The sequence below is a fragment of the Salvelinus namaycush genome, chromosome 34 (assembly GCF_016432855.1).
Source record: "Salvelinus namaycush isolate Seneca chromosome 34, SaNama_1.0, whole genome shotgun sequence".
NCBI lineage: Eukaryota > Metazoa > Chordata > Actinopteri > Salmoniformes > Salmonidae > Salvelinus > Salvelinus namaycush.
Genome location: NC_052340.1, coordinates 39,319,677 through 39,335,130, shown reverse-complemented (window position 1 = coordinate 39,335,130; position 15,454 = coordinate 39,319,677). Strand labels below are relative to the sequence as shown.

Below are 15,454 nucleotides of genomic sequence, written 5' to 3'. Positions count from 1 at the left end.
ACCCTATACACCTGGGTCTATTCAACCCTATACAACTGGGTCTATTCAACCCTATACACCTGGGTCTATTCAACCCTATACACCTGGGTCTATTCAACCCTATACACCTGGGTCTATTCAACCCTATACACCTGGGTCTATTCAACCCTATACACCTGGGTCTATTCAACCCTATACACCTGGGTCTATTCAACCCTATACAACTGGGTCTATTCAACCCTATACAACTGGGTCTATTCAACCCTATACACCTGGGTCTATTCAACCTATACACCTGGGTCTATTCAACCCTATACAAATGGGTATATTCAACCCTATACTATACACCTGGGTCTATTCAACCCTATGCTATACACCTAGGTCTATTCAACCCTATACGCCTACAGTAGGTCTATAGTTCTAAGTCTATTCAACCCTATACAACTGGGTCTATTCAACCCTATACTATACACCTGGGTCTATTCAACCCTATACTATACACCTAGGTCTATTCAACCCTATACTATACACCTGGGTCTATTCAACCCTATACTATACACCTAGGTCTATTCAACCCGATACGCCTAGGTCCTAGAGCTCCAACTCTTTCTCTGCAAGACTGTTGACTTTCCTTTCATAACAGGGAGAGGGGGTGGAGGGAGGGAGTGGGGGAACGAGGGAGATGGGGTACGAGGGAGGGGGAACGAGGGAGGAATTAAGAGTGGAATCCTTTTTCTCTTGGCGTTTCCACACACAGCCTTTGTGTGTGAGACAAAGGGACTGGAGTTATTGATGCTGGGAGTGTTGGGCTCCTGTCGCCAGGACCCCAGGTTTCTGTGGTGGAACTTGCACAGGAAGCCAGCAGCTTTCACCACACTGGTCGTATGAATAGAGACAGGCTTTGATTTCCTGGCTTTGAGTGGCTAGCTGTGTGTGTGTGTGTGTGTGTGTGTGTGTGTGTGTGTGTGTGTGTGTGTGTGTGTGTGTGTGTGTGTGTGTGTGTGTGTGTGTGTGTGTGTGTGTGTGTGTGTGCAAGCAACAGGTGGTTATTGTTGTTGTGGTATTTATGTGTGTGTGTCTTTGCACATGTTTGAACTTCCAGGTGTGTACTGGACTGTGTGGTTGGCAGGGGTCTATAGTGCTCAAATAGGACATCTCTGGGCTGGACAGACAATAGCAGTTTTGAATCAACACGCGCTGAAGCATGAAAGCGTAATGTCCTGCCAGTTTGCTTCTCCTCCTCCTCTGTCTCCTCACCCTCCTCCTCTGTCTCCTCACCCTCCTCCTCTGTCTCCTCACCCTCCTCCTCTGTCTCCTCACCCTCCTCCTTCTTCCTTCATTCTTTGTGGCACTGTCAGCTTGCTGCTAGCTAGCCCTGGTAACAGTCAGAAGATGAGGGTGAGGGCAAGGTGGGGTGAGTGTGTGGGTGAGGGCAAGTTGGGGTGAGGTCGAGGTGGGCTGAGGGTGACAGAATACGGGTGGCAAGAGGCAAGAAGGGAGGTAGAGGCATGGAGACTTGAATAACAAAGTTCTCGCTCTCTCTAGAGGACAAACGGGCAGGCAGTGGACCCCTGTGTGTGTGTGTGTGTGTGTGTGTGTGTGTGTGTGTGTGTGTGTGTGTGTGTGTGTGTGTGTGTGTGTGTGTGTGTGTGTGTGTGTGTGTGTGTGTGTGTGTGTGTATGCCTCCAGAGGACAAGCAGGGGGACCCCAGAGGGAAATATGGTACTTTATTCCATCATATATACGATATGAGGTGGCACAGCAGCGTCCTTTAAGGGGCACCCTGTCTATCTGCTGTGGACACAGTCTGGCTGTGTTCATGATCATCAGGGAACCTTCAATTTCAACTAGAGAGAGATTTGGTTCAGATGGATCAGTGACTTTCAAACTGTTTTGAACTTTGACCCACTGAAAGTACTGTTGAACGTCATCGTGACCCATCTGACGCAAAACAAAACCACCCGACAGGACCGAAACACACTAGTAGGACTTGACCCGCCATTTGAGAAACAATGAGATGTGAAACAGTGAGAGGAACAGCTGGCTTGTGGCTACAGACATTGAATTCTGTTCACGGTTGAAGATCTCCACCTCTGTGTCAAACTCACTGGCTGCAGTGAGACTGATATTTTCTCACCTTTTAAACCCCTTTGCCTCATGGATCGGCAGGTAGTCTTGTGGTTAGAGCGTTGGACTTGTAACCGAAAGGTTGCTAGATTCGAATCCCCGAACTGACAAGGTAAAAATCTGTCCCTGAACAAGGCAGTTAACCCACTGTTCCTAAGCCGTCATTTAAAATCAGAATTTGTTCTTAACTAACTTGCCTAGTTAAATAAAAATAAATAAAATGGATCAATACAAGCCGCCCTGCTATTAGCCAAATACATTTTTTATTTCTAATTAAAAAAGTGCCACTGTCAGTAAAATGCAGACTCATAGGAGATAGTGTCTGATGGGACTGAAACACCTGTGTCTCATTAATCAGAATGTTCCATTCCTAAACTAAACATGCTGACGCACCCGGTTTGTCTTCTGTTGTGACCTTATTTTGTACCTTGCTCCAAAAGAAAGGAGGACAAACTAGGATGGAGGAATAGTCAAAGAACTATGCCAGACTGCCTCGGGTTCACTTTGCTGAGCACAGTTAGGTTTGTGTGTTTGCTATTGTCTCACGTGTGTGTGTGTGTGTGTGTGTGTGTGTGTGTGTGTGTGTGTGTGTGTGTGTGTGTGTGTCTGTCTGTGTGTGTGTGTGTGTGTGTGTGTGTGTGTGTCTGTGTGTGTGTGTGTGTGTGTGTAACGCAACATGGAACAATTTCAAAGATTTTACTGAGTTACAGTTCATATAAGGACATAATTCATTTGAAATCCATTATGCTCTAAGCTATGGATGTCACATGACTGGGAAGGGGTGCAGCCACTGGGGAGCCAGGCCTAGACAATCAGAATGAGTTTTTCCCCACAAAAGGGCTTTATTAAAGACTGAAATATTCCTCAGCACCCCCCCCCCCCCATCGAGGCTGGTTAGAGGTACTGCCAAATTCTCTGAAACAATGTTGGAGGCAGCTTATGGTAGAGAAATTGACATTCAATTCTCAGGCAACAGCTCTGGTGGACATTGAGACATCTGTGGCATTGTGTATAGTGTGACAAAACGGCACATTTTAAAGTGGCCTTTTATTGTCCCCAGCACAAGGTGCACCTGTGTAATGATCACGCTGTTTAATTAGCTTATTGATATGCCACACCTGTCAGGTGGATGGATTTTCTTGGCAAAGTAGAAATGCTCACTAACAGGGACATAAACACATTTTTGCACACAATCTGAGAGAAATAAGCTTTTTGTGCGTATGGAACATTTCAGCTCATGAAACATGGGACCAACACTTTAAATGTTGCGTTTATATTTTTGTTCAGTATATTTGGCCTGCTGTACCTTACACACTACACAAACACTTGTCACCTGACTGGCTTGAAGCCACAGCGCTTGAAGCCACAGCGCTTGAAACCACAGCGCTTGAAGCCACAGAGCTTGAAGCCACAGAGCTTGAAGCCACAGCGCTTGAAACCACAGCGCTTGAAGCCACAGCGCTTGAAGCCACAGAGCTTGAAGCCACAGCGCTTGAAACCACAGCGCTTGAAGCCACAGCGCTTGAAGCCACAGCGCTTGAAGCCACAGCGCTTGAAGCCACAGCGCTTGTCTCCTTTGTCTAAACCTACAACAACCGTTGTTGGTCCTTTCATTGTCTATAGAGCCCCACAGTGGAGGTGTCATAAAACCGAGCGGTCAAACAGGGAAACGGTTCCAATCGTTTTTCCACCAATAATTTTTCCCCATAGAGGATTTTAGAAACACTTAAAATAAGGACTGTGTTTCATGTAGTCTTACCCAGGCGTGATGTTTTGATAACCATGTAAATCTCTCTCAGACAAGGTGACTTTTATCAATATATTCAGCTCTATTTACTCTCAGATTCAAAAATGCTAATTAGACATCATGCAAGACTACATATCCCAGCAAGCTCCTGTATGTCATCTCTAGCTGACACCTTTGCTAACAGGTAGTGTGTCATTTTAAAACTTGCACAAGACAGTTTACAGAATTGTCCATTTTAAAGATATTTTGCCAATTTATTCATTACTAAATGTAGTTAACATTAGATAGTTAATCCAGAGATTCTTACCTTTGCCTCGATTCGTCAGTCTCGTCCAGATCATCATGGCATTTGTAGTTCTTTATGATAGCCACATTAGCAGCCAATTAGCATATAATTTGGGGGGGGGGGGTAAATACAGGTGAATAAGTCACCTTTTCCGAGAGACATTTACATGGTTATCAAAACGTCACGCCTGGGTAAGACTACATGAAACACAGTCCTTATTTTAAGTGTTTCTAAAATCCCCTATGGGGAAAATTATTGGAAGCATTTCAAATCAAATCCAATTTTATTTGTCACATACACATGGTTAGCAGATGTTGATGCGAGTGTAGCGAAATGCTTGTGCTTATAGTTCCGACCATGCAGTAATATCTAACAAGTTATCTAACAATTTCACAACTACTACCTTATACACACAAGTATAAAGGAATGAATAAGAATATGTACATAAAAATATATGAATGAGCGATGGCCGAACGGCATAGGCAAGATGCAGTAGATGGTATAGAGTACAGTATATATATATGAGATGAGTCATGTACGGTATGTAAACATTATATAAAGTGGCATTGTTTAAAGTGGCTAGTGATACATTTATTACATCAATTTTTCATTATTAAAGTGGCTAGAGATGAGTCAGTATATTGGCAGCAGCCACTCAATGTTAGTGATTGATGTTTAACAGTCTGATGGCCTTGAGATAGAAGCTGTTTTTCAGTCTCTCGGAACCACAGATTTATACCTTGTCAGCTCAGGGATTTGATCCAGCAACCTTTCGGTTACTGGCCCAGTGGCCCAACGCTCTAACCGCTAGGCTACCTACCGCCCCGCTGTAATGACAAGCCAGAGGGTGGCCAGCTGTCATGGCTGTAATAACTTCCTGCTTTGACCCAACCTTCACAGAATGACTGACTGACTGGTTGGGATTCTGTTTAGACGTGTTCTCTGACTGTTAACTCAGACCTTTACTGGCCCTGTTCCAACATACACACACACACACACACACACACACACACACACACACACACACACACACACACACACACACACACACACACGCCCTGTTCCAACATACACACACACACGCCCTGTTCCAACATACATACATACACACATACATACATACATACATACACACACACACACACACACGCCCTGTTCCAACATACACACACACACGCCCTGTTCCAACATACATACATACACACATACATACATACATACATACATACATACATACATACATACATACATACATACATACATACATACATACATACATACATACATACATACATACACACACACCCTGTTCCAACATACATACATACATACATACATACATACATACATACATACATACATACATACATACATACATACATACATACATACATACATACATACACACACATGCCCTGTTCCAACACACACACACACACATACATACATACATACATACATACATACATACATACATACATACATACATACATACATACACACACACACACCCTGTTCCAACACACACACACACACACATACATACATACACACACATACACACATACACACACACACACACGTCCTGTTCCTACATCCATCCATACATATATACATACGTACACTTGGAAAATGCAGCATTTTCCCCTTCTTCCTGAAGTAATCATTCATCCGACATTAATGGATTGTGAAAGCTGTTTATTTGGGACACACCTGCATTCAATGATATTAGATCAGTGATCAGTGACTTCTACTTAGCTCTGTGCTGTGGTAGAGCCACACCCCCCTCTACTAAACTACACTCACTCTGTGTCTCCTACACATGTGAGCTGAATCTCAGCAGTTGAAAATATAAAAAAAAAAAATAATAATTATATATATATATAATTCTTTTTTATTAGTTGAAGTCGGAAGTTTACATACACTTAGGTTGGAGTCATTAACTTGTTTTTCAACCACTTCACAAATGTCTTGTTAAACAAACGATAGTTTTGGCAAAATGATTATGGTCATCTACTTTGTGCACGACACAAGTAACTTTTCCAACTATTGTTTACATACAGATTATTTCACTTATAATTCACTGTATCACAATTCCAGTGGGTCAGAAGTTTACATACACTAAGTTGACTGTGCCTTTAAACAGCTTGGAAAATTCCAGAAAGTTATGTCATGGCTTTAGAAGCTTCTGATTGGCTAATTGACATCATTTGAGTCAATTGGAGGTGTACCTGTGGATGTATTTCAAGGCCTACCTTTAAACCTAGTGCATCTTTGCGTGACATCATGGGAAAATCAAAAGAAATCAGCCAAGACCTCAGAAAAAAAATGGTAGACCTCCACAAGTCTGGAACATCCTTGGGAACAATTTCCAAATGTCTGAAGGTACCGCTCAGGAAGGAGACGCGTTCTGTCTCCTAGAGATGAACGTACTTTGGTCCAAAAAGTGCAAATCAATCCCAGAACAACGGCAAAGGACCTTGTGAAGATGCTGGAGGAAACAGGTACAAAGGTATCTATATCCACAGTAAAATTAGTCCTATATCAACAACATGAAAGGCCACTCAGCAAGGAAGAAGCCATTGCTCCAAAACCGCCATATAAAAGCCAGACTACGGTTTGCAACCGCACATGGGGACAAAGATCGTACTTTTTGGAGAAATGTCCTCTGATCTGATGAAACAAAAATATAACTGTTTGGCCATAATGACCATCGTTATGTTTGGAGGAAAAATGGGGACGCTTGCAAGCCGAAGAACACCATCCCAACCGTGAAGAACGGGGGTGGCAGCATCATGTTGAGGGGGTGCTTTGCTGCAGGAGGGACTGGTGCAATTCATAAAATACATGGCATAATGAGGGAGGAAAATTATGTGGATATATTGAAGCAAAATCTCAAGACATCAGTCAGGAAGTTAAAGCTTGGTCGCAAATGGGTCTTCCAAATGGACGATGACCCCAAGCATACTTCCAAAGTTATGACATAAGGACAACAAAGTCAAGGTATTGGAGTGGCCATCACAAAGCCCTGACCTCAATCTTATAGAAAATGTGTGGGCAGAACTGAAAAAGCGTGTGCAAGCAAGGAGACCTACAAACCTGACTCAGTTTCACCAGCTCTGTCAGGAGGAATGGGCCAAAATTCACCCAACTTATTGTGGGAAGCTTGTGGAAGGCTACCCGAAACGTTTGACCCAAGTTAAACTATTTAAAGGCAATGCTACCAAATACTAATTGAGTGTATGTAAACTTCTGACCCACTGGGAATGTGATGAAATAAATAAAAGCTGAAATAAATAATTCTCTCTACTATTATTCTGACATTTCACATTCTTAAAATAAAGTGGTGATTCTAACTGACCTAAGACTGATTTTTTTTACTAGGATTAAATGTCAGGAATTGTGAAAAACGTGATTTCAAATGTGTTTGGCTAAGGTGTATGTAAACTTCTGACTTTATATATATATATATATATATATATATATATATGTATATATATATATGTATATATATGTGAATCTTTCTGTCTGTATTTCTCTCTCTCCTTGCTATCAACTCTCCAGTTGTTTCATTTCAGCAGATGTGGGTCCAAGTCATTGTTTTACAATTACAAGTAAGTCTCAAGTCTGGACCGACAAGTCCCAAGTCAAGTCTCAAGTCAGGACCGACAAGTATCAAGTCAAGTCCTAAACTTTGAGTTTCGAGTCCTAAACAAGTCATAATGTGCTCCTCACCAAATGTAATACCATTTTTAACGAGTAATAGTTAGTATATTACATTTACGCAAATCATGAATGCTTCTAAAAATTAACTTAATATTTCCATGGAGATACATGGGTCCAAGTTAAGTCACGAGTCATTGGTGTTAAAGTCAAAGTCGAGTTGCAAGTCATCGTATTTGTGACTCGAGTCTGACTCGAGTCCAAGTCATGTGACTCGAGTCCACACCGCTGAATATCAGTGCTGTTGAAGGAAAAGGGGGCGAGAAAAGGGATCTGTTTGTAAACTAGTGAAAGGGTGCGAGAAGAGGGATCTGTTTGTAAACTAGTGAAAGGGTGCGAGAAGAGGGATCTGTTTGTAAACTAGTGAAAGGGGGCGAGAAGAGGGATCTGTTTGTAAACTAGTGACAGGGTGCGAGAAGAGGGATCTGTTTGTAAACTAGTGAAAGGGGGCGAGAAGAGGGATCTGTTTGTAAACTAGTGAAAGGGTGCGAGAAAAGGGATCTGTTTGTAAACTAGTGAAAGGGGGCAAGAAGAGGGATCTGTTTGTAAACTAGTGAAAGGGTGCGAGAAGAGGGATCTGTTTGTAAACTAGTGAAAGGGGGCGAGAAGAGGGATCTGTTTGTAAACTAGTGAAAGGGGGCGAGAAGAGGGATCTGTTTGTAAACTAGTGATGTGTAGTCCACTCTCTGTTATCTGTCTCTAAGCAGAGGCGCTTTAGCTGCAGCTGTGGTTAATTACAGCCCTGGACCACAGCCAACAATAATACAGAACTATTAACCATGTAATCTAGCTTGACCAGGAAATAAACTCCTCTCTGACTACCTACCAGCTGCTCTGTCCTGAACATGAGAGAGACCGGGAGAGAGAGAGAGACACACATCTGCATACACGCACGCGCACACCCACATGTTTGTTTTACTATCCTTGTGGGGGCCAAACAATTGATTCCCATTCAAAATCATATTTTCCCTAACCCTAACTCCTAACCCTGGCCTCTAACCCTAATTCTAAACCTAAACCAAAAGCCTAAAATAGTATTTTTCTTTGTGGGGACTGGTGGAATGTCCCCAATTCCTTGTTTTACTATCCTTGTGAGGACTTCTGGTCCCCTCACTGCTACTCTAACTTCCACTATGAATACAAGGCCCTCCCCCATTTTGCTCCTCCCTTCCTATAGGCAGAAACTCAAACAATATGTACCCGTGCTAAGGACTATTCAACGCTGGTCTGACCAATCGGAATCCACACTTCAAGATTGGTTTGATCACGCGGACTGGGATATGTTCCGGGTAGCCTCAGAGAATAATATCGACGTATACGCTGATTCGGTGTGTGAGTTTATAAGGAAGTGCATAGGAGATGTTGTCCCCACTGTGACTTCTAAAACCTACCCTAACCAGAAACCTTGGACGGATGGCGGCATTCGCGCAAAACTGAAAGTGCGAACCACCGCAGTTAACAATGGAAAGATGACTGGGAATATGGCCAAATGCAAACAGTGTAGTTATACCCCCCGCAAGGCAATCAAACAAGCTATATAGAGACAAAGTGGAGTCGCAATTCAATGGCTCAGACACGAGACATATGTGGCATGGTCTACAGACAATCACGGACTACCTCTCACTCAACGTCAACAAAACAAAGGAGATGATCGTGGACTTCAGGTAACAGCAGAGGGAGCACCCCCCCTATCCACATCGACGGGACAGCAGTGGAGAAAGTGGAAAGTTTTAAAAAGGAAAACCAGCCACGTCACGGACACCGACGTCTTGCTTCCAGACAAACTAAACACCTTATTTGCCTGCTTTGAGAATAATTGTCACGTTCTGACCTTTATTTTCCCTTGTTTTGTCTTTATTTAGTATGGTCAGGGCGTGAGTTGGGGTGGGCAGTCTATGTTATTTGTTTCTATGTTTAGGTTTGTTCATTTAGCCTGATATGGTTCTCAATCAGAGGCAGGTGTTTTGCATTGTCTCTGATTGGGAGCCATATTTAGGTTGCCTGTTTGCACTGTTGGTTTGTGGGTGTTTGTCTTCCGTGTCAGTGTTTGTTGCCACACGGGACTGTTTCGGTTAGTTCTTTTGTTATTTTGTATTGTGTCTTGTTTTTGGTGGATTATATTAAAACATGGAAACGTACCACTCTGCGTATTGGTCCTCCGATCCTTCTCGCCTCTCCTCGTCAGATGAGAAGGAAGACATAGACAGACGTTACAATAATACAGTGCCACCGACGCAGCTCGCTACCAAGGACTTCCTTCTCCGCGTCCTCAGAGCATGCGCAGTGTTTTCGGACATATTCAATCCCAGTCTGCAGTCCCCACATGCTTCAAGGTGGCCACCATTGTTCCTGTACCCAAGAAGGAAAAGTATAATGACTATTGCCCCGTAGCACTCACTTCTGTCATAATGAAGTGCTTTGAGAGACTAGTCAAGGATCATATCACCTCCACCTTACCTGACACCCTAGACCCACTTCAAATTGCTTACCGACCCAATAGGTCCACAGACGATGCAATCGCCATCACACTGCACACTGCCCTATCCTATCTTGACAAGAGGAATACCTATGTCAGAATGCTGTTCATTGACTATAGCTCAGCATTCAACACCATAGTACCATCCATGCTCATAATTAAGCTTGGGGCCCTGGGTCTCAACCCCGCTCTGTGCAATTGGGTTCTGGACTTCCTGATGGGCCGCCCCCAGGTGGTGAGGATAGGTAACAACATCTCCATCCCGCTGGTCCTCAACACTGGGGCCCCACAAGGGTGCGTGTTCAGCCCTCTCCTGTACTCCCTGTTCACCTATGATTGCGTGGCCATGCACGCCTCCAACTCAATCATCAAATTTTTAGACGACACAACAGTAGTAGGCCTGATTACCAACACCGGCAAGACAGCCTACAGGGAGGAGGTGAGGGCTCTGGGAGTGTGGTGCCTGGAAAACAACCTCTCACTCAACGTCAACAAAACAAAGGAGATGATCGTGGACTTCAGGAAACAACAGAGGGAGCAGCCCCCTATCCACATCAATGGGACAACAGTGGAAAAAGACAAGGGGTCTGAATACTTTCCGAATGCTCTGTATATGTACATATCTACCTCGATTACCTCGTACCCCTGCATATCGACTCGGCGCTGCTACCCTGTGTATTTTCTTTCTCTCTGCATTGTTGAGATGGTCCCGTCAGTAAGAATTTCACTGTTAGTCTACACTTGTTGTTTTACAAAGCATGTGACTAATTACATTTGATTTGATTTGATTTGAAGTTGAGGGGTTGGCTGCAGCGTCAAGGTGAGGGAGGGTCCAATGAGTGTGTCTCTGTGATTAGTGACTTGGGTACGCCAGGCGAAGACACAGAGGCTCTTCTACCACTCCTCTACCCCGTCAGCCCAACTGACCACCCCAACTCACACACACTCACACACAGGCACACACACACATACACAAACGTACACACACACACACACACACACACACACACACACACATACGTATATACACACACACACACACACACACACATACATACATACATATACACACACACATATACACACACAGTCTGCCTTCAGTCTGATCATGATGTGTCATCTAAATAACCTTTTCAGGGAGTAATTCATTCATTAATTAATGAAGGCGCTGGCACCCAAGGTAACCCATCACACACACACACACACACACACACACACACACAGTCTTGCATTTCTAACCAATTTAGGACTCCTCACATTTACATACCTTTTTAGGACCCTGCTTTCCAGACATCATAGAAGTACAGAAATTACACTCATGAGCTAGAAAAAAAATCTAATATGAGGAAATCACCGAAAGTTGCTGACTTCTTGAAAAAAGTCCACTTGTAATTTTACCACCTACTGGAACCGCACATTGCAAATCAAATCAAATCAAATCGGTCAAATACACATGGTTAGCAGACGTTAATGCGAGTGTAGCGAATTGCTTGTGCTCCTAGTTCCGACCGTGAAGTAATATCTAACAAGTAATGTAACAATTTCACAACAACTACCTTTTACACACAAGTGTAAAGGAATGAATACGAATATGTGCATATAAATATATGAATGAGCGATGGCCGAACGGCATAGGCAAGATGCAGTAGATGGTATAGAGTACAGTATATACATATGAGATGAGTAATGTAGGCTATGTAAACATTATATAAAGTGGCATTGTTTAAGTGACTAGTGATACATTTATTACATCGATATTAGATGCATTCATTCTATTTTATGACTGAAAATATTGCATGTAGAATGCCACAATGATGCAACACGGATGGCAACTCAACGGCTGTAGTGTAGTTCTACTGTAGTGTAGTTCTTCTGTAGTGTAGTTCTACTGTAAAGTATTTAAACTGGAACAACCATTTCAGTAATGGAGTCATTATATCCAAGTAACAGATAAATAGTTTAGAAAAATGTATTTTATTTTTCTGTAACATTCAAAGTCAACAGGCTTTGTATTCTTGAGACCTTAGTCACTCCAAAAGTGAACAACCCACCCGGGAAAACCTCCCCCAAACAGAGTGAGATGGAGGACATTCATCAACTGCCTATGAGCTTAAGTCAAGTAAGTCCCATTAAATCCTCAGAGGTACACCAAGATAGAAGCATCTTATACACTTATTTTCTCTGATCTGCAACTATTCTGTTGTGTACATAGAACTTTACTGCTCTCCAGTCCCTGTTTACTAGCGCTTGGCCAGAAGCAGCAATGCATTTCTCACAGTCTTGTTTTCCAGGCGTTTTTCCCATTCGGATAAAATTCATCAAGGAATCTTCAACTGCATCCACCTCTATTGTCGACCAAAACCTTTTTGTTCCTTTGGCACCTTTGGAAAGAGATGACATTATGAATGACTACATTAAATAAAGGTTGAGTACAATACAGTACTTGAACATCTCTCTGTATTAACTCTACCAGGTTGCAGCTGTATCTGCAGTGTGTTGAGGTTAAACTAACAATCCCAACTAAATAACTACATAGATAAGGATGTGAGAGAAGAATGTGCAATGCTGACATCAAGGCAGACTCAATCTGTATGGAATCTAAGCCCATCAAATTGTTTGCAATGTAAACCTTCTAATAAAAGCAATACTTATTAAATTAAGTTCCCTCCCCCAGGAAAAACAATGTAAAGTGTGGTAATCCTTCTGTGTTATCATCTATCCTGACACACTAGTTCAGATCTAACGTCTTGACTTGTGTCCAATCCAAACTAATCCGTTCTGTACTGGCATGGTTGGAAATACACCAACTGATGAAGACAGGATTGATCTGGACCAGCACTGTACTATACGTTGACACTACAGAGTGAAAATGCACTGACTGAAGACAGCAGGAAACAGTCTAACCATGTGAGCCTCTCTTTTGTCCCAGCTTTCCCTTGGTCATTGGCTGTTTGGCCCGAATCGCTGACATCTCTCCTGGAAAACATCAGTGGAAAACATGTATTTTTCGAAAAGGACATTGTAATTAAGAATACGTCCATATCTATGTAAGGTATAGGCATACCGGTCAGATTTTCTTCATAGGATTTTTCAGACGACTCCTCTCTCTCAGAGTCGTTCTCTGATGCACAATCAGTGGCTGCAGCATCAATTTCTTCAGACATAACAGTTTGTAAAAGACAATAAAAACAAAAGCAAATTGCAGCAAGTTAAATCAGTGCACAAGAAATTAGAGTCAGCATTTTTTGCCAGAGTGAAAATGCACTGACTGAAGACAGCAGGAAACAGTCTAACCATGTGAGCCTCTCTTTTGTCCCAGCTTTCCCTTGGTCATTGGCTGTTTGGCCCGAATCGCTGACATCTCTCCTGGAAAACATCAGTGGAAAACATGTATTTTTCGAAAAGGACATTGTAATTAAGAATACGTCCATATCTATGTAAGGTATAGGCATACCGGTCAGATTTTCTTCATAGGATTTTTCAGATGACTCCTCTCTCTCAGAGTCGTTCTCTGATGAACAAGAGTCTGCAGCCTCATTATTTTCAGCCATGCTTTTTTCTAAAAGATGGCCAAAAGAAGAATGCTAAATTGAGGCAAGCTAAATCTGCGCAAAACAAAACCTTTGTTTTTATTGTCAGTGTAAACTTTTTGCCATTAAACTAAACACTGGGGGTAAACTTACCACTGGGACTGATGGTTATTTGATCCAGACTTTTCCCCTTGAACTCTGCCAATCTGCCCTGTTCACATGCCATCAGTATTTTACTTATTTTGGCCAACTGAAGCGTTCCCTCTGGAAGACGGTAGAACTTTCGATGAATCCGAATGTCGTGACCCAAGAAGTCAGCAAACTGGTCCTGTTCTGTATCATTGAGATTTAACACTCTGGAGAGGGTGGCAACCTGTTTTCGTAGTTTAGTTGATGACAATGCTTCAGGTAACTTGGCACCACATTGTTTGGCATAGGCGCGGATGCAGTCATTCCCCCGAAAATGTGTATCATATCCTGGCCTGGCAAATAAGTAGATATTTCCTTCGCTCACTCCACATGAGCACCGCTCTTTGATAAGCAGCTCTAAAGATTCCACCATCACTGGAGTAAGGATTACAGGCACCTTCCTGCCACGCTTCCCACAGGTTTCAATGCGTTCAAAATGTGCACAGAGTAGTCTCTCAACCTCTGTTAGCGCCACTGCAACATCTTTGTTAAGTGGGGATTTGTCCCTGGAGTGAAATGTTGCCACAGACATCTTTGACACCTCTCCCTCTCTTTTCCTGTTGAAGATAATCATCTGAGCCAGTATCACTTTTGCTAGATTGCTCCATTTTCCTGAGGTTTTCTCATCGCACAGTTGGTTGTAGTATTGTTTCTGCTTTTCATCTAAGTACATGTGTATTTTTTTAACGTCATCTGCTAATGGAATAAGCTGCGGTGCGTTCCATTTCTTCTGTTCAAGTGTACGATATGCAGCAGAAGAGATCATTTCATTCCAGCGAAGACGGTAGATGCCTTGGAAGTCTCGGACAAGCTTCAACTTTTCTTCATTCTGGGTAATAAGAGCTTCACCCTCCATGATGTCTGCAATTTTCTGGATGCTTTGCCCAAGCTTTGTCGCCAGGGTTGCTTTTTCGAATTTGTTTGTCTTTTCATCATAGCCAGTCACTTCTTTGACAGCTTTTATGATGTGTTGGAAGTGTTTTGGGTTGATATAATCCTTCATCTTTTTCAGTGGTGTCACCTTTCTACCTTTAATCACAAGTCTCCCTAGTTCTCGCAAAGTTTGACGAATGTGCTGGTGTTGTGAGGGGTTCTCCCCTTTCTTGTTGTACATTTTTTCACCCAATGCCAAGATGTATCTGTCTTGTTTTACTGCATGGGCTACATCATCTTGAGCCATGTTACTCACTCCTTTAGCAACCGGTTGAGCATTAGCACAGAGCGCCTGTATTCTGGTTTTGCCAGGCATCTCCTTTCGAACGTGTTGTGCTAGTGTGCACCTTGCCACATGCCTCCACATAGATTTGCGTTTAAAGAGCCCATGGCAGGCAAAACAATGCTGATAGTCCTGGTGATTGGTCTTGTCATTACTTGTTTGTTTACATGGTACCAAAACC

General features: G+C 42.8%; 1 protein-coding gene across 2 annotated transcripts; it reads right to left on the bottom strand.

Moving 5' to 3' along the window:
• Window positions 1-12,404: 12,404 nt before the first annotated feature.
• On the bottom strand, window positions 12,405-15,239 carry LOC120028991. Of its 2 annotated transcripts, XM_038974277.1 has the most exons (6): window positions 14,022-15,239; window positions 13,793-13,897; window positions 13,633-13,704; window positions 13,403-13,492; window positions 13,243-13,314; window positions 12,405-12,719 (listed from the first exon to the last, which is right to left on the bottom strand). In XM_038974277.1, the coding sequence occupies exons 1-6, from the start codon at window positions 15,235-15,237 to the stop codon at window positions 12,511-12,513; spliced, it is 1,764 nt and encodes a 587-aa protein (XP_038830205.1). In that variant the 5' UTR covers window positions 15,238-15,239; the 3' UTR covers window positions 12,405-12,510. The 2 variants fall into 2 exon arrangements, with proteins under 2 accessions (XP_038830205.1, XP_038830206.1); XM_038974278.1 differs by lacking the exons at window positions 13,243-13,314; window positions 13,403-13,492.
• Window positions 15,240-15,454: the final 215 nt, after the last annotated feature.